Source organism: Physella acuta, unplaced genomic scaffold, assembly GCF_028476545.2.
Source record: "Physella acuta isolate Inbredline_101_S28 unplaced genomic scaffold, ASM2847654v3 ptg000456l, whole genome shotgun sequence".
Lineage (NCBI taxonomy): Eukaryota > Metazoa > Mollusca > Gastropoda > Physidae > Physella > Physella acuta.
Window position 1 is genome coordinate 333,561 of NW_026731975.1, and position 23,405 is coordinate 356,965.

The 23,405-nt window shown below is 32.6% G+C and overlaps 3 protein-coding genes across 6 annotated transcripts in view; 2 read left to right on the forward strand and 1 right to left on the reverse strand.

The window, feature by feature from the left end:
* Positions 1-23,405, forward strand: part of LOC131943458 (nuclear cap-binding protein subunit 2) — a 204,318-nt gene that overhangs the window by 33,630 nt on the left and 147,283 nt on the right. The gene's annotated exons all lie outside the window — the stretch shown is intronic.
* LOC131943435 (major facilitator superfamily domain-containing protein 1-like) lies at positions 3,726-12,275 on the forward strand. The gene is made up of 14 exons (XM_059303563.1): positions 3,726-3,791; positions 4,430-4,502; positions 6,513-6,721; positions 7,090-7,157; positions 8,371-8,479; positions 8,892-8,988; positions 9,431-9,529; positions 10,245-10,356; positions 10,471-10,684; positions 11,180-11,277; positions 11,476-11,588; positions 11,703-11,750; positions 12,015-12,114; positions 12,242-12,275. Exons 1-14 carry the CDS (start codon positions 3,726-3,728, stop codon positions 12,273-12,275), a joined length of 1,440 nt encoding a protein of 479 aa, XP_059159546.1.
* Positions 13,563-23,405, reverse strand: part of LOC131943456 (uncharacterized) — a 134,977-nt gene continuing 125,134 nt past the window's right edge. For 2 of the 3 annotated variants that reach the window (XM_059303602.1, XM_059303603.1), the window contains exons 7-11: positions 20,526-20,636; positions 19,108-19,179; positions 18,822-18,939; positions 17,493-17,586; positions 13,563-16,040 (exon numbers count right to left, since the gene is read on the reverse strand). In XM_059303602.1, coding sequence (XP_059159585.1) covers positions 15,953-16,040; positions 17,493-17,586; positions 18,822-18,939; positions 19,108-19,179; positions 20,526-20,636 — 483 coding nt within the window. In that variant the 3' untranslated portion in view covers positions 13,563-15,952. Of the gene's footprint in view, positions 16,041-17,439; positions 17,587-18,821; positions 18,940-19,107; positions 19,180-20,525; positions 20,637-23,405 lie in introns of all 3 variants that reach the window. The other variant, XM_059303604.1, reaches the window with a different exon arrangement.

Below are 23,405 nucleotides of genomic sequence, written 5' to 3' on the forward strand. Positions count from 1 at the left end.
TCAGTGAATTCGTGTGTGTATATTATATCAATTTTAAACGTTAAATATAAAAAAAAAATTAAAATGTCAAAAATATTGCCATCAAATGTGTCAAAATGTGTTTCTTTTGTTAGAAAAAAATGATAATACTAATACTGCTCTTTTTTCTCGTTCATGCAAAATTTGAGACAATATCTTTACGAAATCAACCTTCTTCTGTTAAATAATTAGTATAACGTATTATGACTTCGGCTATATTTCAGAGGCGTAGGCGGGGGGGGGGGGGGGGGGTGAAGCGGGGAGAGCAGCAAGCTCACCTAGGACAATTTTCAGGAAAGTGGTGCTTTTTTGTTTAGATATTTGTTCAAACAAAAAGGACAAGGAGAAAGACTGGCGTTGGCCGAAGATAATTATATATATATATATATATATATATATATATATATATATATATATATATATATATATATATATATATATATATATATATATATATATATATATATAAATTAACATGTTAACTACATGTGGTTAATGTTAAAACAATAAATAATGTGTAGGAATGTAGTAAAACTAGTTTCAAAACGCAAGAAATCACAATGCAGAACAAAGAGTAATTAGTTGTTCAATAATTTTTTACAATTAGAAACTATAGCCTACGAAACAGGTGACGGTCTCTAGACATTGTTTTGTAGTGACCACTATTTAAAAGTGATGTGTGGACAGTGTTGTGATCAAGCCAATATATGTAAAATGAAACTCTTTGGAGAAAGCAAAAAGTGGTTTACTGTTCAGTCTCGGCTTGGGTTTGAAAGGGAAAGAAAAGTTTAAAATTGAAATATTGAAAGTCTATTATAATTTATGTATATATAGATCTTTGTTTATATATACAAAAAAATACACACAGACACGCACGCACTCACACACTCAAATACACACACATGTATTTATGTATTTATGTATTTATTTATTTATTTGTTTGTTTTTTGTTTGTTTATTTATTTATTTGTTTGTTTGTTTATTTATTTGTTAATTTGTTAGTTTTTTTTTGCTGTTTTTTTGTTTATTTTTTTGTTTATTTATTTATTTATTTATGTATTTACTTATTATTATTAATAATTAAATAATAAATTAATTAATATTTTTGTCGAAGGATTAGGTTACTAGATTACATTTTAAAACCACAACAATGAAACTAAGGCCCTGCATAAGCCTACAGATTAACAATAGTTATTATTAGCTAAGTTGTAGGCCCTTACACGATATAGTACTAGACCTATATAGATCTACTAACTTTTCTCGACATAGTCATGATAATACGGCATTTGCTAATCGCGACTTCCCCCTTCCTCCCATCCTCTCACCTCCTCCCCCCCACCTCCGCACCATGTTTTTCTGTTTTTTCGTGTATCGCTTTCTTTACTTTCCACAATAGACTTGAAAAGCTGGTTCCTAATGGTTCCAAACTTTTGTTGCCAGAAAGCATATTTTTCAACCAAAATTGAGTATTTTATAACATTTGTGCAGTAAGTACAAAATTACTACCGGTTTCATCAAGGCTAGAAATAGTCAAAGAAATAATTACTAGTAATAGTAATATAATAGTAATTTAGCAAACACTTTTATTTTTAATTTGGATCAGTTTAGTCACAATGTTGTATTTTATTATGGAAAACAATATTCTAACTTTTTTTAAGCTCCCTGGCTATTCTGGTTGACTTCAAGGAGATGTTGAGGGCAGTTTTTTTAAAAAATATTTGAAGTGATAGAATAATTCTAAACGGCTTTTCTACGGCATATATTCGATACAAAAATATAAAAATGAGTACAGTCGATGGTTCCCAAACGGCTTTAATTTTTACAAATGTAACTATAATTATTTAAAGAGATTTTTTTCAAAAACTTAGTATGATTACATCGACTTTTCATGCCTATTATTTACCTAGGTCACACGTGATCTAAAATTAGATTTTAAGAATTTCTCCAACTGAAAATAGGTCTTAAATTTCCCGATTTATATATAATTGAAATTTCCGTTTACATGCATTAAATTAGACAAAATGTGTTGATTAATTACAATATATATACATATATACATATATATATATATATATATATATATATATATATATATATATATATATATATATATATATATATATATATACATCATTCATAGTATTATTACAATAACACAAATGTTGTTTCGGCATATAGGCTACATAGATATAATTTTATTGTCATATCATTACTATCACAATACTCAGGCCTTACTATTTATCAGGTTTATGAAAGGCTTTTAAAAATTGTAGCCACTAAAAATGTTTATTACCTTGTAGTACATTCAGGATTTAACTAAAAGTATAAAACCGAGTGGTAGATTCTAGTCAAAGTGCATATAAATAATTGGTAAGAATGTATTTAGATAACCTGTTTTCCTGTACATTACAACTTCGACACATGAGGTGAGATATTCTATCAACCGTATCCACTTGACTTACACAATCGATTAACCTTTGTCCTTTCTGCGAGTCTGTCGCTGAGAATTATGACATGAGGTGGTGCACTAATCAATTAAGGCACATTCATTCCAACTTAGTAGGTCAGCGTGCTACACACGAACACGCCTGTGTTGTAAAGGGGGGTTGTTAAGCCTAACAATGCCGTGCGGTTGTAAGGACCAGCCGTGCTTGACGCACGTGTAGCAGACGGTGAGTATTAGCGGTTAACATGACGTGAGTTGTTGTGTGTTAGTCTTGTGTGTAGCACTGCCAAGTAAAATAATACAAAAGATGATATAATATAAAAACATCTTCATGTTGTTGTGTATCAAGAGATTCGTTAATGTTATGAACTAAACCATTCGTTTCATGTTCGACTATCCTTACAAGAACTTCACAATAAATGAAGATATGCGGTGTTGATGAAGGGATTTTTTTCAAGCTACTATTTTTTATAATAATCGTAGCTATGGCGTAAAATGTAATATATTAAAATAACATACACACTAGTCTGCGTAAAATTAACCTAGCTCGGTACTTAACACGCCTAATTAATTCCTGATTAGCTAGTAATACAGATCTATCTAATTAATATTCTTTTGTCTACAATTATTCTAGTGATACTTGGTTGAGATAAGGGGAACATGTTTTCTCAATCTACTGTAATGGAGTGGTCAGTGCGTGTAAATAATTTCATATTTATATTAAAGAGACAAAACCATATGCTAGTATTTGTTTTGGGAACTGACTGTAAGTATCAGTACAATTTTAATTTTCTAAATACCTACATATTGGTAGAGTTAGGTCTGGAGTCCACAACCTGTTATTGTTACACAGTCATAGTGTTTTTTTTTTTTATTAAAAAAACAGCCTTTCTTTGATTATCTTAATGCCGTTTAGTAATTAAAATGTAACTGACCAATCAGGTCAGATTAGTTTGTAACGTTTTTACGAGTGAATAAAAATGGAAACTCATTTAAGATGTTCTTTAAATGGTAGAATGGAGTGATGTTTTAAATGCTAGGATATGTAATTGAAGTTATAGTTGTGAAAAAAAATGTAATCATTGCAACATTATGCTAATCTAAATATACAAATCATCTTCCCAAGGGAAACAACTTTCAAAATTAGAGTTAAGTCCCTTGAGTTTCAATGTTATTTAACAGTTATTAACACGGTAAAGACACGCTACAAGGACTAAGTCAAATCAGAAACACAAGGGATAAATTTTCGTGCTTGACCACAATGGGTGATTTAGGGGAAGATGAAGATCTGAAGACACCGCTGGATGGTGCAAGAAATATTATTCAGGTAAGACATTTGGATGTATTTTACTTTTTAACAGGGGTTGTTGGGGACCTAACCCCCTCCCTCCATGAACCCCAAAAGGAAAGCTAACTCGTGATTAAGTTACAGCTATTGGCCTCAAGTACGTGGTAACCCATTCCAGGGCTGGGGCGAAGCATCAATTCAATGCCCCCATATAGTTGTTCAAGTTGGCGAAAAGTGGCGAAATGGCGCCCCCCCCCCTCCTCATTTGGAAAGGTTTGGACACCTTTTAATAGTAACTGTAACTAATAATTTTTATTACGATTACACACAATTGATGTAGAAAATAGTCAAATTAGTCCATTTTTTAAAACTTAGACTATGAATAATTCAGTAATATAGCTCAAAATGAACTTTTTATTTCTATTTATCCCGTTTGGAGCGCCCCTAGGGTTGGCGCCCGGGGTGGGAATATTTGACAAAGGCATCTCTGTTAAAAAAAACCCCACATGTTTTAATTTGCAAGGAAGTCCCAAAAATCGTAGTGCATATGGGTGAAGGGCAATTGGGGGGCTTTAGAATACAACAGAAAAAAATTGTTTTAATGAAAAATACGTTTTTGTTTTTACAAAACAAACTTTAATATTTTCTCTTTTTTTGCTTTGTTTATAAGCGTGCAGAGCAAGCCAATGAGGATATTATTGAAAGGGAAAAACCACGTGACGTATGCAGCCCTCATCATTGGCTACACCGGTACTTTCCGGTGTTCACTCTGATTTGTTGCCTGTCTTTTGGTAAGCTCAAGACGTGCCAACAGTTTAAGTTTAGTTATCTCAGATTTCGTATAGTTTTCATTTATATTAAATTTTCATGCAAGTTACAAAATAATCTTGGCAAATCTTAATGGCTGCCCAAACCAAAATGTGATCTGAAAATATATAACAATATAGTCAGATGGGAGTCTTTAAAAATGTGTCAATGTTAAAAAACAACCTATTAAAAAAAAAAGAAACGAAATTATCTAAGGTTTTTCAAGCTTCTGTCGAAAAACGCCAACCCAGTTGTGTAGTAGGCCTATCTAGTAGCCATGACATAGTTCTTAGCCATGCTAGTTCTTTACAAGGTCACGCGCGACGAATGCTCGAATTATCGTCTGCACGGTGATCAGACGGTGGAAGCCATTTTGTTTGTCGTGGTCCAGTGACATGTTTTTTTTAAAAATGTTTTTCTTACAAAATAACAAACAATAGGTATAAGCTTTATGCAATTATAGAGTCCAATGTAACTGAGTCAACTAAACATTTATTACCTGTACGAGAGTTACTGAGTGTTACTACATAACCGTACAAATAACATGACACGTTTTTGTACAATTTTTCTACTAATTAACTATCTCATAGGACAGTCACGAATTAACAAACCTAGTTCTTATTGATGGGTTATCGGCATATGCCTACATTAACAACCCTTATTCCGTTATGTCACTTTAGAATGGGCTGCGGTAGCGCTGTTAGGTCTATTAACGTCTGCTGATTTAACGAAAAAATGTTTTGTTATTGTGAGTTTGAGGCTCCCACATTTTTTCTAAAGCTTTTTTCTTTGTTTCTTCTTCTTCTACTTCGTTCTTAATTTTAGTGTTGGAAGGGATCCCCTCCATAACAATTAAGTATACGTGTCAACTTGTTATGCGACATTAAGGCGATTGATTCTGATTTCAGCCTGCTTTTCTTTTTGGATTTGCTTCCATAGCCTTTGTCCAGCCAAGAACAAACTACAAGGCAGCAGTTGTTTGATTTTGGGGTTGTCTCTCCTAGAAGAGTGGCTGTCCCCAGCTAACGAGCCCCATCTGCCCGAGTCTCTTTGTTTTTAATTTTCTAGTGATGCACACATACGTTTTGATCATAAGTATATTTTCGGGCAACTGTCTGTTCGGGCAAACGGCCTTTGGGCCCGTGGCTGTCAGGCATTTGTCCCATTCGGGCAAACGTCCATCGGATATCTTTCGCATTCTGGGAAAATATCAATTCCGGCAATTGTAGCATTTGGGCAAACTGCTTTCGGGCAAGCGTCCATTAGGCAAACGGCCTTCGGGAAAATGGCTTTCCAGCATTTGTCTCAATAGGGCTTAATCCCATTCCGGCATCTGTCGCTTTCTGGGAAATTTCCATTCGGGCATTTGTTGTATTCGGGTAACGGCCTTCGGGCATGTGTCTTTTGGGTGTTTGTAGTAGAGTCTCACCTCCTTTCTTTCCCTCTCCCGGACTGCTAACTAGCAATCAAACTAATTAACCAATACATTTAAATATCTGGTTTGATCAAATAAAACTGACGTTTTGTATTAAATATAAACAAATGATTGTAAATGAAATATTATTGTACATCCATTTCTACGCAAGTACTAGTGATCGCCTCAACGGGAGGTTGCGCATCCAAATTTGGAAATCGAAATTATTCAGTAGAAAGCATGATAAAGTTTTTATATTTTCATTAAAGTATCTTAGCTTACGTTCTTTTTTTCTGAAATTAAGATAGTTTTTATATTATTATTTTTATTTTAGCAAAGTAAATAGTGTTACTTTGTAATACTATGTTTACTTTCTTCAGGTAATTTTTCTGTAATCTCAAGGGGTCGTAATGTGAGTTGTTTTGCTTCCCTAAAATTGGCCTGATCCTAGCCATGACCTTTGTCCTCAACCCCAACCCATGGCAGACCCAAACGGCATTACATAGATAAAAATCTTTTGATTTATGTTTTTTTTAAAGGAAGTTATTTTATCAACGACATTCCCGGAGCCTTGCAGGATGTGATGGTACGTGACCTTGAACTCTCAGAGACAGAGTTCATGGCCTTCTACTCAGTCGAGGCCTGGCCCAACGTTGTGTTGTGTGTCGCGGGTGGCTATTTGATTGACCGCTGGTTTGGCGTCAGACTGGGGGCGATCGTCTTCAGCTTTTTCGTTGCCCTTGGACAGGTCAGTTCAAACAAGTTGCTGTTCTTTATGAAATATCTGACATTTGTATACTTTTATTTGTCGTTGATTTATTTATTTACTATTCACTTTTTTTTCAATCGGAACACCAATAACGAATACAAAATGGTAGTAAGATATCAACCTCTCAACTTGAAGTGCATTGGCCTGATTATTTATTTTAATATGGCGCATTGTATCTAATTCTCAAATATTACTTTTAAATTAACTAAGACTTTTAATCTAAAATATAAAAACTCATTTTTAGTCTATTATCTTAAAATTTGATCATCTTTTTATAAATTTGATCGTTTAAAAAAAAATTGAAATTTATCCCTTAACTTTGGCTATTTTCTTTTCTTCTGTTACAGGCTCTCTTCTCCCTAGGAGGCTACCTTAAACTCTACACTCTTATGTGCACTGGTAGATTTGTTGTGGGGTAAGATCTTCATCATTTGAGATAACTATTGTGTCCTTTGTTAAGTTTAAAGTAAAGATGGAGAGTGGAGAGGTGGCAAAGACAGTAACCCTGTACTTATATCAGATTTAAAACAAAATCTAAAAATTCATTAGTTTTTTTTTCTTCATAATTAACCATTTTTAGCGCAATTTCCATTCTGGAGAATTGCGTTTATTAACTCGTCATTTCTGGGAATGGATGGATGGATGGATGGATGAATGTGTGTCCGGGCTTTAAGTCGTATCTCCTCCTCAACGAAGCAATATCGATGACTAGTTCCAAAAGCAATTATATTAAGCAAGTTACGAGAATGAGCATAGGCCATAAAAATTCCGGGTTTCTTTCATGTATTTCCCGTAAAAGCCAAAAAACCTCGAAAAAATGCAGTTTTTGGCCCATATCTCGGCAACCAGACCACTTAGCGACTTGAAACATGTACCAATCGATTCCTGCCATAATTTAGAACAGTATTGCCGAAGAAAGTTTTCAAAAATATCCTCTCGTTCGGTCACAAATTTTAAAATTACATAAACACCTACAAACCGATCGCTCTTCAAGCTTGAACGCACCCAATCATTATACGTCAGAGCTATTTTTAGATAACATAAGGAAATTGCGCATAAATGTCACTAGACTTTTTTAATTAACTTGTTTTCTTGGCAATCCCCTTCCCCATTGTCTGAATGTGTCAATCTGCAGTCGACTCAGACTTATTTATTAACTAAAAAACAATGTTTTATCGTTATATTTTGCAATTTTTCACCCTGGTATCACCCCACCCCAAAAATAATGTCAAAATGGACGCCCATTTGGTCATAATAGCAGACAAACTCTACTTCATTTGTCCCAATGGCCTTTACATAAATCTACATCATCTCACATCCCGAAAGTACTATAATCGTATTAATTTTTACATTCGGTTTTGCTAAATTGCTGACTTAATAATTGTTCTCAATTCGCACTTAAGTATATCATCGTTGGGGACCATATTATTAACCCCCATTCATGAAACCACTGCGAGCTTTAAAAAATTCATAAATTCTAAAATTTATTGTTAGTGTTAGAGTAGGCCTATCTATTTAGCATATCAATTCATCGATTAGTGATCTAATGTACTGCATAGATTAACACATAACTACACAAAATCGAGCCTGCTTGTAATTGTGTGGGCTGTAAAAAATATATTTTGTAGTGTTGGAGAAGAGTCCCTCTACATCGCACAGAGCACCTACATCACCAAGTGGTTCAAAGAGAGCGAGCTAAACATGGTGTTTGGTCTTCTGCTCAGTTTTTCCCGTGTGGTGAGTCGGTTGGGACGGTTCTAAAATTGTTGGCGCCTAGTAGGCCCCTCTCAACTAAAAATGTAATGTCTTAAATTAAGTGTACAATTACAAAAAAAAAAAAAAAAAAAAAAAAAAAAAAAAACTGCAGTGGTATCTTATACTAGTATTTGATATTTTCAAGCCCATTTTATTTCTTCAAATCTGTAAACTACTGAAATATATATATATATATATATATATATATATATATATATATATATATATATATATATATATATATATATATATATATATATACATACAGTGGTAAATTAGTAAATTAGAGAAAAAGAAGGAAACAGAATTTAAAAACAATTATATAGGTCTAATAAAAATAGAAAATAAAAACAACCCCCACACATTTTAAATATAACTTCTGTTTAATTTTTAGGGCAGCACAATTTCAATGAATGTTATGCAACGCTTGCATAGCTTAGTGGACCAAGTAGTACACGGACACAAAGGACTAGGGGTAACTCTGTTCATAAGTATGTAGCGTAGTTCACTCCCTTTTGCATTTTTTTAAAAAAGCTGGTGCTGTGCTTCATAGTTGGTATAGAGATCTAGGCCTATCAACCGTAACAGTGCTTATGCGTCATGTAAAATTTAAAAAAAAAAAAATTTTGTGATTGAGTTAGTTGTGGTTTTGTTGAAGATATAGTGTAGGGAACTGCTGATTCAAAATAAATGAAAACAAATGAAAAATCATTTTTCTTTAAAAAAAAAAGAACTTACATTACAGCATCCATTCCATTGACATGAAAATATAATAAAGAGGTGGGGTTGGGGAGGGGGTGGGTGGGTGGGTGGTGGTTACGAATTGGTGGGGTTTAGAATAGGATTTATTGAAAAAAATATGTTTTATTTAGTTATGTGTTATATAACAATATTTTGATACATGTTTTAATTTTCTTTTCAAATATTGCTTAGCTGCACTGGTGTGTGTTGTGCCTGTATTGTGTGCAATAATTTTGTCATTCTTCGACAAAAGATCTGACAAAATAAATTCTAGCACTAAAGTAAACAAAAGTAAGTTTTATAGAAAACATTAAGATCTAGATTTAGTAGTTCTTATTCAAAACTTTTTTTTAAAAGTACATTTCAGATTACATTTTTATTATTTAATATAATTACTGTAAGTCCTCTGTTAAAGTAGTCAAATTAAGTTAAAATGAAATAGAAGAAAAGCCAATATGGAATATTAACCATAAAATAGTAGGCCTAAGCACATATAGGTCTCTGGAGTCTAGACTCTAGACTACTCAAGAGCACTCTACATTTTAAATAACCAAACATTAAAATGTTAAATATCAATGAAAATAAATTAACTTCTGAATTTTTAAAATAAAAATATTTTAATCAGTATTTGTATTTATCAGACTAATAATATTTTACATTTACTAACAGTAAGTTTAGAATTGAATTATCTCTACAAACATTAAAATTAACTTTATTATATATTATTTCTTTCTTTTTAACGTCTTTGCCAATTTATTTTTTACCTAAAAAATCCTACTTTTATAAGTTTTAAGGAGAATAAATGTTAAATGCTTATTTGAATAGCATTACTGAAACGCAACTCCAAATAACCAAGGCCAAAGGAATTGTGTACTTTAACAACATTACACAAAAGTGGATCCCAAAATAGCTAACTAAAATAAACTATATTTTTCTTTGAATAATTCTTTATAGAAGTTTACACATATTAAATAATGTTTAATTGATATAATTTTTTTTTTTAAAGATGAATTAATTAAAGTCAAGGACATTCTTGCATTTCCAAAGACTTTTTGGATTATTACATTTATTAATGTAACAGCATATTCTGGGATTATGCCTTTCATCAGCTTAGCATTGTAAGTTTATTTTGTGACTTGTTATAGTTTGTTGAATTTATAATTATTTATTTTCAGTTAAAATGTATTGGAGTTCTAAAAGCTCAAGAAAATGTTTTAAATTTTTTATTTAAGGGTGTTTTTCACGATGAAATTTGGACTAACCCCAACAACGGCCAGTACTGTGAACAGTTTGGTGTACATAATTTCAGCAGTTGCCTGCCCTGTTCTTGGTTTCTGTATAGATAAAACTGGCAAAAACATTTTCTGGGTCATCAGTGGCATATTGTTGGCCTTGGTCAGTCACATGATGCTGGCCTTCACATTTGTTAACCCATACATCCCAATGGTGAGTTTAATATCAAACACTGCAGTCAAAACGTATACTTAGTAATTGTAGTTAAAATGTATACCAAAAAAAAAACAAAGAAAAAAAAAACATCACCAAACCAAACAAGACAAAAATAAAAGTATCATACATAATCTGTTGAAGGGAATATGTGAGGTTTGTAATGAATGATAAATTTAAGTGAAATAAAATAATTCTTAAAATATCTAGAACTACAAATATATGACATCAAACATCACTTGCACTAAATTTTATAAACTGGCAAGGTGCATTTTTAAAAAAAAATGATAACTGATTTTATTATTACTTTATCAAAATATAATTAGTGTGATGCTTTTTAATTCCCATTATCATTGATTTTGAGTGTGCGTGAACAAAAAAATACAGTCATAAAAATTTAAGACAAAGCTACATTTACCCTTGTACAATGCTATTACCAGTAAACATCATACTGTAACAATGTTAAAATAACTTAAACTGTTTTTTTTTATGCAGGTCATTATGGGCTTGGCATATTCTGTCCTGGCTAGTGCAGTTTGGCCTCTTGTGGCTTTTGTTGTGCCAAAACAGCATCTAGGTACAGCGTATGGCATGTGAGATGTTTACTCTTCTGTGTTTTAAAATAGTTTTATTATATTTTATTGAAAGAATATATTGTAAAAACTCCAGCCTGTAATAAACTGACAAACTAATTTACTCACTATTTTTTTTATGTTGGATCAAGTGATTTTTAGAAATGTTTTAGGTCTATTTAATAGAAAACAAATCAAATTAAAAAAAAATATTTTCAGAATGCAGGCTATCTCAAACCTTGGATTAGGTGCTGTTTTTATATTAGCTGGTCTGGTGTTGGAGAAATTTGGTTATCTCATTTTGGGAGTATTTTTTTTGGCTTTGCTTTGTTGTAAGTAATTTAATAAAACACTTTTTTAAATGTTAGAAAGCAAAAGTAGTATTTAATTTAAAATTTCTCATTTGTATTTATAATAATTAATTACTATCCTTTGAATTTTTTCAGTGTGTTTAATTGCAGCCATTTTATTATATATAGCAGACTTAAATAAAGGTACTTTCATATTCATATTATGATATTTATAGTTAGTGTTTATATATAGACTTATGCCTTTGTATTGGTAATGCCCTTTTCATCTTGCTGCCCAGGTTTAGCATTCCCAATTTCAAAAGATCAATCATCCAATTGTCTCTCATAATATAGAGCCTTATATTAATGTTATTTAAATTTTTTTGGTAACTACTGTGTGTGAAGTAATTTATCAGATATAATTTGATTTTCATTTTAACACTTAGATAAACAAATCTTATTGTTCAGGCAGCCATTTAAATAATTCTACAAAAGAACGGTTGTTAAAAAAAACGAAACAAAAAAGTACAGAACAGAAAATACAGTTATCTTCAGAGGGTAAACAGATGTAAGTGGCTTTGTTTTTAGACATAATTTCTTTTTTAAATTTTGGTTATTTAATTTTTTTAAATGAATATATATATAAAATAAATATTTAAAAGTAAAACATATAAAAGTATCAATGTTTATTTCAGAGACCCAGAGCCAATCGATGAAATTGAGGTGTAATAAATTATTTTTTTTTAAATTGAGAAAATGTTACAATTACAATTTCACATTCTAATTACCGGTAGGCCTACCTATTTTTAATTCACCAGTATTGCATTTATTTATTAACAAGATTTATTTTCAAAATCAATATTTAAAAAAAAAAACAACTTATGAGATTTGTGTGAGTATGTGTGTGAATGTACCTTATATAACATTGTTTTTGTAAAACAATGTATTTTTTCATGTTATTGTGTTATGTTTAAATTATTATGAAATTTGTTTTTATGCGACTTTAAAATATTTAATTGAAAGTAAAATTCATCCTAGTCTAACATAAATTATACTGTGAGGTAAATGTGCTGTTTTTTTTTTATGAACCTTACACAATTAACACTGTGTGCCTACTGTTGTTACCATTATTGAACAAAGTGGAATAAAAGTTGAAAAAAATTATTTGAATATTTAATTTCACATTAAATACAGGGATGCTCACTAACAAAGGATTATGTTAACTACTTGAAAGGTGACTAACCACACTTGTCTTGTTTTAAAAGTGTTAGTTCATACTAAAATACAACAGCAATTTTACAGGTTGACAGTAAGCTGGAATTGTGGTCAATTTTGGCTCAACTGTATGTTCAATCAAAATTATTAACATACAGATTAGAAGAAGAGCCAATAGTAGTTCTAGGTATATACAAAATCTCAAGCTCAATTTCTTTTAGGTATATGCTTTAATCATTGTAATAATGTCTGCTTTAATTTAAAGAAGGATAAGTTTGAGATCAATATTGTATCCCCTATGTTTTTTCTGAGATCTTTATATAGCGATCCTCTCTCATGGGAATGAGAGTACAACCAACAATGAAGACAAAAGACTTGAGTTCACACTTTGGTTCAAAGCTCATTTCAGAATTAGTTATCAGCTGGCAGAACATATCAACTGATGAGGCTCTAATGGTCACCATAGTTCCTCTCACAGGAGGAAGGGGTGAGGGTCACTTAAATTTCAAAGGGTATAAATTGTATATATTCTGCTCCAAGGGTGCAGTACCCCCCTTCCCACAACAGATTCTTGAATGAAACTGATAGACACATAATGCAAGTTAAAAAAGTAAAAGTACTTGCACACCATTTTTTTGCCATTGCATCAGAAATGGTTGAGCTCTACTTAAACCTACCCTTCTAGCTGTCAAGATTCCAATTCTCTTTTGTATTTTCACTAATTCTGTATATGATTATGCCTGTTAGATGTCTTTCTAAAAACAGTTAATGAACATGTAAAATATAAAAACAAATCATTCAGGTATGCATACAATTTATTTTGTACTGGTAATCTACATATACATATTTCAATGGACATCATGAGACACTGGTTGTAAAATAGAGACATTCTTCAGTATGCCAAAAAAAATTATTGCATCCTCTTTCATTTATAGAGAAGACTTTTGGATTTTATTGTTTTGGGAATTACTGGAAAAAATTACTTGCAATTTAATTTGTGTGCACACACATCTATCTTTAGTTGTTGATTACTAATTGTATAAAACTCAGGCAGAGATCTACACTGACTCTAATAAAGGACAATAGTTTTACTTATCAAGCGACTCTATCACTCTTTGTTATCACAATAGCCATCAGGACACACAAACAGAAAATTGTTAACAAAAATTAAAACAATTAACATACTTTGTCTAAATTTGCCTGACAATCTAGCAGATATATTCTTCAGATACAACACAATGCAAAATAATTGAGACGAATTGATTTATTTGATTTAATTATTGAGGAAGGGGGGAGGGGAAGAAGGAGGGGAAAAAAACCTAAATTACCTGGAAATTTAATTGGGAAAGATAAATGAGAAATTAATGAAGACAGATAACTCTTAAGTTTATTAATGATGGAGGAAATAGCACAAGTCCTTATGTGGAGAGTTACTGGCCTTTACTTGACCAGGAGCTAGATCACAAAATGATGGAAAATGTCATGACTAGAATTAAACTGAACAAAAAGAGGTTGAATAGTGGTTTCATAACCAGAACAAAAGTTATTTTAACATACAATTGCTGAACTATTAATACAGACATCTCTAACACATTTTTTAAATTATAAAGATAATACTACAGTCAGTGCAAAACTTAAGGAGCACTAAAATGTGTAATTTAATTAATTTTCAGCTTAGTTTAACTATTTCAGTGTATGTGGTAGAAAACCAATGTGTATCAAGTTAATATTAAATATAAAACTTCCCTCCAAAATTCCCTAACATAAAGTACATGACAGGGTAGGCCTACTACATATAATTAATTATCTCTAGCATGGTAAGTTAAAAACATGACAAAATGCATACCATAATCATTTCCAGCACTTGATCATAGTATGACTTTCTTATAATAATATATTTTTATCATTACAAATATCATTAGCAAGTGTGGTTTTGAGTTTAAGGTTAAGCAGGCTTTTTGATGTGGGTGCACCAATTTTTCCTAAACAAATTAAGAATGCTACATCAATCTATAAAAATATGTCAGACTTTCATAGGAGACAATTTATATCTATGAAATACTAAATCCATTTAAAAATAAATATTGCAAACATGTTTGTTACGTATAATAAAAATACATTCCAAATAAATTAAGTCAAATGTGAAAATGACTTGCAGAACCTTTCTTTCCAGTATAAATTATGCACTAAATACTTCACTCAACAACACATTTTTAAGCATAGTACCTATACATATAACAATTTTTAAAAAGAATATTAAGCAAATTGTGTATTATGAATAAATAAAAACTCTAATCAAATATTATTGTAAACAATATTTATTAAATACTTTACTAATCATAATACAACTCTACATAGCATTTAATTCAATTTTGATGAAAAGGACTATAAATGATATAAAATATATCACTAAAATACTGATTGGACTTATTGATTTTGACTAGTGCATTTACTAATTCATTCACTGCTGAATAGTTACAAAAAGTAATCATCCATCATCTTGAGAATTATTTTAAGTACGCAAGCAAACTCAATCAACCGATTCAAGTAACCCTGAATAAAAAGCTATAAGAAGAATGAAAAAGATTATTTAAGTAGAATTTTAAAAGAAAAGCAAAAATCATATTCTGTCATTTATATCAATCATCATACTTGACATGACACTTTTATTTCATAGTTTTCATAAATATTGTCTAATAATGACAACTCCATTCGTAATTACATACATAAAAAACTTTCTTCATTAAATAAAACAATCAAGAAAAAAATTAAAATTATTCTTTTTTTGTATTTTTTAAAATATTTTTTTTGCAATCTGAGACATTTAAAAAAACAACACCTCAACATCTTGCACTCACCAGTCTAACCTGGCAAATAAATAATATGAAATTCAATTAATTGATTACTCATATTTATGTACATTTAATACATATCAAATAATAACACATACAGTAAATGTACACTAAATACCATTTGATATAAACATATTTTATAAAGTACAAGAAAAATTCAAATGCATTACTGAAAAGAGTAGAAATTGAGTTTTCAAATAAAAATGTATGTACAGTATTGTCTCTTTATTTTATGTTTTGATAAAAACATAATCTTCACTGCTCTTGAAATAAACTGGTAAAAACAGTTCAGCTGCAGCTGTATTCTTTACCCACTCTGATTGGCTAGAACTGTATTTATCATTTATGTCGATCTCTTCGATTGGCTGGTCTGTTGTTATTTTGAGTTGACTTATTGTTGTTGGTGGCTTTAGGATCATGACAGTGGCTAAAAAAATGGAAAATATGTATTAAATATTATATAGGAGAGATAATATTCAACTTAGTTTTATTATTTTTATCTTTAGTTTTTGGAAACTTTTACATAAATTTGAAGAACTTTTGAAAAGATTTACTAATTTATTTATTTAAAAAGTCTCTTTTTAAAAGCATTATTTTAGACTAAATATTTTTACTGCATAGTCTAGATTTGTGTTCGTTTACAAGTTTTTTTCCCCCAGAATTTTCAAATTTTAGATTTTGAGAGTTCAAAGGAATTTTTGTTAAATTTTATGGGATAAAAATTACATGTTTTAAATTTTGATAACATCCTACAAAAACTAGAATGTTTTAAATTATGTTAATTCCTACAGATTTCAAGAAAACCTCTAACATAATTTCTCTACAAACAAATGCTAAGTTGCACAATAAAATATTACAGCTGCAGATTATTGATTATCCTCCCACATTCAAGTGGTGTACAGATGATTAATTTCTCTCCCCTGAAGCCCTTACAAAGCATTGATCACAACCTCCTCAAGTTCAATGCAGGATCAATTCTTTCTTTTGAAAAAAGAGATCAGTTCTACTTTACCCCTGGGGACTGTTTTTGTGTGTGTTTTGTTTGATGCAGACTGCAGTCTTTTGAATCTATTTGCGCAAAAGACTTGGTTATTTTAGCCAGCAATGGTTACATATGAATCCAACCACAAGGCCAGTCCACATAAATAATGGGAAATGGGCCCGTTTACATAAATGATGGACGATGGCCAGCCTATCTAAATAATGGGGGATGGCGTGCTTACATGAATTATGGGGGATTTATGTGGGTTAAGCTAAAAATAATGGAGAGGAGGGAGGGTGGGTCTGTGTGCCCATGTCAAGTGGAGGGTTAACACTTTTTAAAATGTTGCTCAATATGTTAAAAACAACAACAAACAAGGAAAGGAACTCTAATAACTGTTTTGTCTCAAAACCTTCAGTAACTATTTGACTTTGCTATGTCATGAAAAACAACATTTTGATTCAAGAAGCCCTAAGCAGTTTTGAATGATTATTGTTTGGTGTTTTGAAATAACTCAATAAGCTATAAATCCCATAACTTTATTATTGCAAGGTTTCTGAAAGACACTGAGAATCTATTTAAAAAAAACTCTGCTTAGTCAGCATTAAATTAAATAATGCAGGTAATGTATTTTGTTGATCTATATTCCAGTCTATAAATGCCAACTAGAGAGGTGTCATTTTCCATTTTTAAATTTGTTTTTATCAGAATTATTAACATTTTAAAATTCAGTTAGTAACTTAATTCAACAATCACTTGACAACATGCTGATATTTGGATTAAAATTCTGTATATTTTTTATAGTGCAGCATGCATGTCAATAACAAGAGTAGATTTAACTCACAAAGCCATGAAATAAAAAAAACTGCTAGCTAGTCTGTACCAGTCCTTCCATACCTGGTCAAGTCCTCGATGTCCACTAGCATTGAATCTTGTTCCATGTGTAGGTCATCTCTCTCTATCAACAAATGAACTAAATCTTCATTAAGCACTGCAGAAAAATGAAATAAATTATTGATATTTTTAAAATAATTTTAAGTATTATTGATTTAAATATTTTTATTTGTCCAAAAAGTTAAGTCACATTTTCTTTACTATTCTGAACTATTATCAGAATTTTAATCATTATAAAAAATTATTGACATTGTTTTTATCATCATTTAAACATTATTTAATTTTTTTTCATCAAAAGTAAAAAAAAAATCTCAGACATAATTTTCCATCACTGTAACAAAAATAATGAAGTAATTTTACAGATATCTCAACCAAGAATAAAAATATATTGATGTGTGGGTTAATGTAGAGCAGGGGTCTCCAAACTATCAAATTTCAGCTCGGGGGCCAGTTTCTTCTAGGCATGTCTTTGATTTTTCTGGGCAAAGTTCCTCATCTATCACCAACAAATGGTTTTTCCGTGGACAAAAAGATCTCCGCGGGCCGGATGAGAGGACATTGCGGGCCGCATCCAGCCCGCGGGCCGTAGTTTGGAGACCCCTGATGTAGAGTATTGTTTCTTCAATATATACATTCATTCTGAACTGTAGTGCACTAAGCCTAGGTTTATTCCTGTCATTCTAAAACTATCTACTGTATAATTATTTTTCCCAAATAGGCCGGCAAAGTACAGAACACCCAAATATTGCAATAGAATTTGATGCTTTATGAATTATGGCATGCATTTTCTGGACACATGGAGTAAGGCTATTTTTATTTATATGAGTAAATACTAAATAGAACATCTGAAAAAGGTAAGTAGTAAGTAAGTAGAATTATACTGGTTCACACTGCACAATAATTTGATATTTCATCTGAAAACAGTTGCAGTTGATAAAGTAAGTTGTCTTTTTGATTGCAGTGTAGTGCATTAAAAAAATATTATACCAAGTTTTTGATATGCTGACTCATGTCATGTCTTTAAATGATTTTTTTAGTTTAACAAACAGCATTTTGATTTTACCCCCCCCCCCCCCCCCACCCACCCAGAGGCGTAGCGATGGGGGTCAGGGGGCGACATATGTCCCCGGGCGCCGACCTTAGGGGGCGCAAAAATAGGTTGGAAAAAGTAATCGAAAGTTTGAGGGATGGGTGCAAATCGAAAGTTTGAGGGAGGGGTGCAAATCGAAAGTATGTCCCCGTTCGCCGGGAAGGGTCGCTACGCTTTGACCCCCCCCCCCCGTTATAATGCCACTGAAGAATAAGATGACTATAGAAAATGAAGTAGCTTACATTCAATTTGGGAATGGAGATCATTGACTAGAACTTGTAGTTGAGCTATGTTCATTTCTTGAAGTTTGCCTCTGTTTAGCCGCAATCTTCGGCCTTGTCCAAGTGTGGGAATTCCAACCTATTGAAATGAGTTTGTTTATATTATTGTTTTGAGTTTATATTTAACTCAATGTAACAAGCCCGCCGGTTGGTTGAGGCCACGCTGGGGGCTCGTTCTGCTAGGGATACAACAGGGGTCGACTCGAATAAAGGAATTATTAATTAGATCTAGTAGCACACAGCTTACCATATCTGCTACTGGAGATTTTTTCTTGCCCTGTTTTTCAACTTCAAGTTGCATCCGGGCCATCGTCGATGCCTGGGGGTAGATACGTAACAGTGCACGGTCAGACAAAAACAATGAGAATGAGATCATTGTGATTACCGAATCAAGGGATTTGCTTATCAAAGGGAGGTCACTACTGCTAACAGAGTTATCTTGCCATAGTTCTTTCAGGCAGACGAATTTTCAATTAAAAATAGGCATATATATATATATATATATATATATATATATATATATATATATATATATATATATATATATATATATAGGGGGGTGGTGCGGCCCGCACTAGGTGACACCGTTTAGTGGAATGATACCCAGACTAAAAATGCAAAATATAAAGAAGAAATATGCTTTTTTGCCAGTTCAATAAATAATTATTTTGAGTTAAAAAGTATTTCGGAAGCTACGACGTCGCCAATAACAGTTGCTTAACGTGAGACATCTTGGGGTTCCATGGCTGGGGGGGGGGATGTTTTATCTCTACCCCCCCCCCCCCCCTCAAGTCTACAGCACTGGCATGGCAACAGGCCTGCCTGTTAGTAGCATGAAATATTCCAGTCTTCGCCAATCCTAAAATCTCACACTAATTCCCAGACAGCACAAGGCAACTATCGCGGACAATTATTTCCCCTTTATCAATTTTAATACACAGTCGTCGCTGAATAAAATATAAAGCCCGTGTCATGACCGTGGTTTATCTGTGGGTGGGGATTTCAGTGTGGCCATTAAGGGGGATAAGGTTCTGTGTTGTATTAATTTAATGGGGAGCTACAAACCACGATTACCGCCCCATTGCCATCAACGGTGGGGGAAGGGGGGGGGGGGGGGTAGCGACGACGATACTCGCATTGTCGTCTATGGTATCGATACTAGCATGAGTATCAAGTTCAAAGGAGTATTAAAGTAAGGGTTAGGTTATACTCAGTGGAGTAGGCAAGGGGGGTTAGGGGGGTTATAACCCCTCCCATGGACCCCTATATATATATATATATATATATATATATATATATATATATATATATATATATATATATATATACTTAACACTAAATCTAAACCGAATATCCGAATAGTAAACCTAGTCCTAACCGTAAATCTAAGCTAAAACAAACGGCTATATTTTAACCTAGAACCAGCAATTAATCATTTGGATGTAATAATTGATTAAGCAACAACATTAAAACTGTCATAAAATAATTACATACAAAATTTATCTAAATGCTGGTCTGATAATGCTATTTGACATATATTTTCCTGGGAAACAAATACTTGATCTATCAACTTTAAAAACAAAAATAACACCGACAACCAAGATTAAACTTTTTAATAATAAATAAATTAATTAAACGAAACTTTTTTTTAGTCCTGAGCCTCACCTGTGCCAGGGCGAGCGTGGCTTCTGATTGCAGCTGGGTCTGTCTGTTTGTGAACTCCTGAATCTCTCCGGGAAAACATGGGTGGTTGGGTGGTGGGATGGCTGACTCCGTCTGGAAAAGAAACGGAAAAATAAAATGTGATGGTTGAGAACTATGGACCATGTTTAATTGTTGTGGAACACAAATCCTTCTGTAACATCGATTTCAAAGTAAATAGAAATGTGGCACTTGAACAATTGTGTCGCCTTATTGGATAGCTTTATAGAACCCCTATGAGACAGTCTATAAGACAGCTTTATAAAGCCCCTACTATAGACAGTTTGAGACAGCTTTATAGAGCTCTAGCCAGTCTGAGACAGCTTTATAGGGCCCCTAGACAGTTTGAGACAGCTTTATAGAGCCCCTACTATAGCTAGTCTATGAGACAGCTTTATAGAGCCCCTACTATAGCCAGTCTATGAGACAGCTTTATAGAGCCCCTAAAATAGACAGTCTAATGGGGCAAGGGTATGAGATGGTTTTAAATAAACGTTACTTACATTTCTAACCATCAGCGACATTCATTTGCTTACATACAAGGTTTCTTTCAGACATTTTGACGGGAAATGGGGTGGAGAAACGCTTGAAACGTCCGGTAGGGGTGGGGCGCACTTAAAATTTTCCATGGGGGGGGGGGGGGTAATTCGAGACAATTATTTACAATTATTTCTCACTGTAGAAACACTCCCAATGTTTGTGTAGAGAAAATCAATAATAATGTTGGTATATCGGACATAAGGATCGATAGATTAGGGATGTAAATTGATTTACAACTTCATACGGTAACGAATAATACAGTGATGTTGTCAAGTGGTTGTCAAATAATATACTGTGGTTGTCAGATAATACATTGTGGTTGTCAAATAATACATTGTGGTGGTCAGATAATACATTGTGGTTGTCAAATAATACATTGTGGTGGTCAGATAATACATTGTGGTTGTCAAATAATACAATGTGGTTGTCAAATAATATACTGTGGTTGTCAGATAATACATTGTGGTTATCAAATAATACATTGTTTTTGTCAGATAATACCATGTGGTTGTGAGAAATTACACTAAACAACAGCATACAGCAGGGGTCGGCAACCTTTTGGGACGGAAGAGCCATAAGTTACATATTACCACATTTCACAGTATTTAAAGAACCACAAACATTTTTATTTCAATATTATATATATATATAAATATATAAATATATAAATATATATATATATATATATATATATATATATATATATATATATATATATATATATATATATATATACATTACATTTAAAACAAATAGCTTAAAATATGAAATAATATTTATTCATATAAAAACATAAACATGTTTCGCACAAAACTTATTAAAGTAGTTTAGCAAGCTCTTCTCGAAATTAGAAACTTTACAATAATTTACATGGCTATTATTATATCTATATCTTTAATTACCGAGTATTACAGACTAATATTTTTATGAGTTTTAAAAATAATTAAAAAATAATTATTAATATTTGTGCATGGAGCTTAAGGCAAGTTTTTTCTTCTGTTTAAACTTGTGAGTCTTTACATTTTAATTTTTGTTATCAGTTTTGAAAATGAAATAACATAACCATTAATATGTGTGCAAGGAGCCGGAGAGCCGCATCTTGACATCAAAAGAGCCGCATGCGGCTCGCGAACCGCAGGTTGCCGACCCCTGGCATAGAGGAACAGAAAAAAGACAGCATATCAGAATGAAAACTATTCATACAGAAACAAAGAACTTAAATAGATTTTTAAGCTATAATGGATTTTATCAATTGGGCCTGATTTATATTATAAGTCCAGCTGAAGTAAGTTTTGGGTTTCGCCAACTCCCACCCCCACCCTGAAAAAAAAACTAAATTGCTGATTACCGTTGAGGAAAATACATAAAGCCATCGTAAATATAGTGATCTTCTTCGTCGCTTTTGCTAATAATTACATTCGATGTAACAAGTGTAATAATTATCAAAAATGAAACGTATGGAGCTAAATCGTACTTCGTTAACAGTGATCCCCCCTGTCTACTATCATGCAATGGTATAGGACATAGGACATGAGAGTTATTATCACAAATACAGGCAATTATCAAAGATAATATAGATCTACGAGTGACTGAATTGAATGAAAAATAGTATGGTTAATGTCAATGTAATCAAATCTACTGTCGAACAGTCAGTGGCGTAGCTAGGTCGGGTGTCACCCGGTGCGGCACTTAATGGTGTCACCCCCCCAGACGCGTTGCGACCCTTCCCGGGGACAAACTTTCAAGTTTTCAATTTACACCCCCCCCCCCCTCAAACTTTCGATTTGCACCACCACCCCCCCTAAAGTTTTCGACTTGCACCCCCCTCAAAGTTTCGATTTGCACCCCCCTCCCCCTCAAGTTTTCGATTTGCACCGCCCCCCCCCCCCCCTCAAACTTTCGATTCCCACCCCCCCTCAAGTTTTTCTCTATATATTTTGCTATTTTTTGCCTTGGTGTCACCCCCCTAAATGGTGTCACCCGGTGCGGTCCGCACCCCCCCCCCCTCGCTACGCCCCTGCGAACAGTTAGCATAGCCAATAAGGGAAATTCAACCCACAACACTAACCTTAACCCTAGGTTTAACCAATGCAAAGCCAATGAGAATCGGGGATCTCGAACCATGACTTAAAACTAACAAAACTATTGCTGAGCAATTGTAGATGAGGTGTAGGGTAACCAAATTATCCGGGGTGGAGGTCGTATCGTAATACTGGCTCTATGCTACCCCCTAAGTATATATTCCTAGCCTTATATGATAAATAAGCTGCTATACGCCATTTTATTATGTTTAGTAGATTTTAA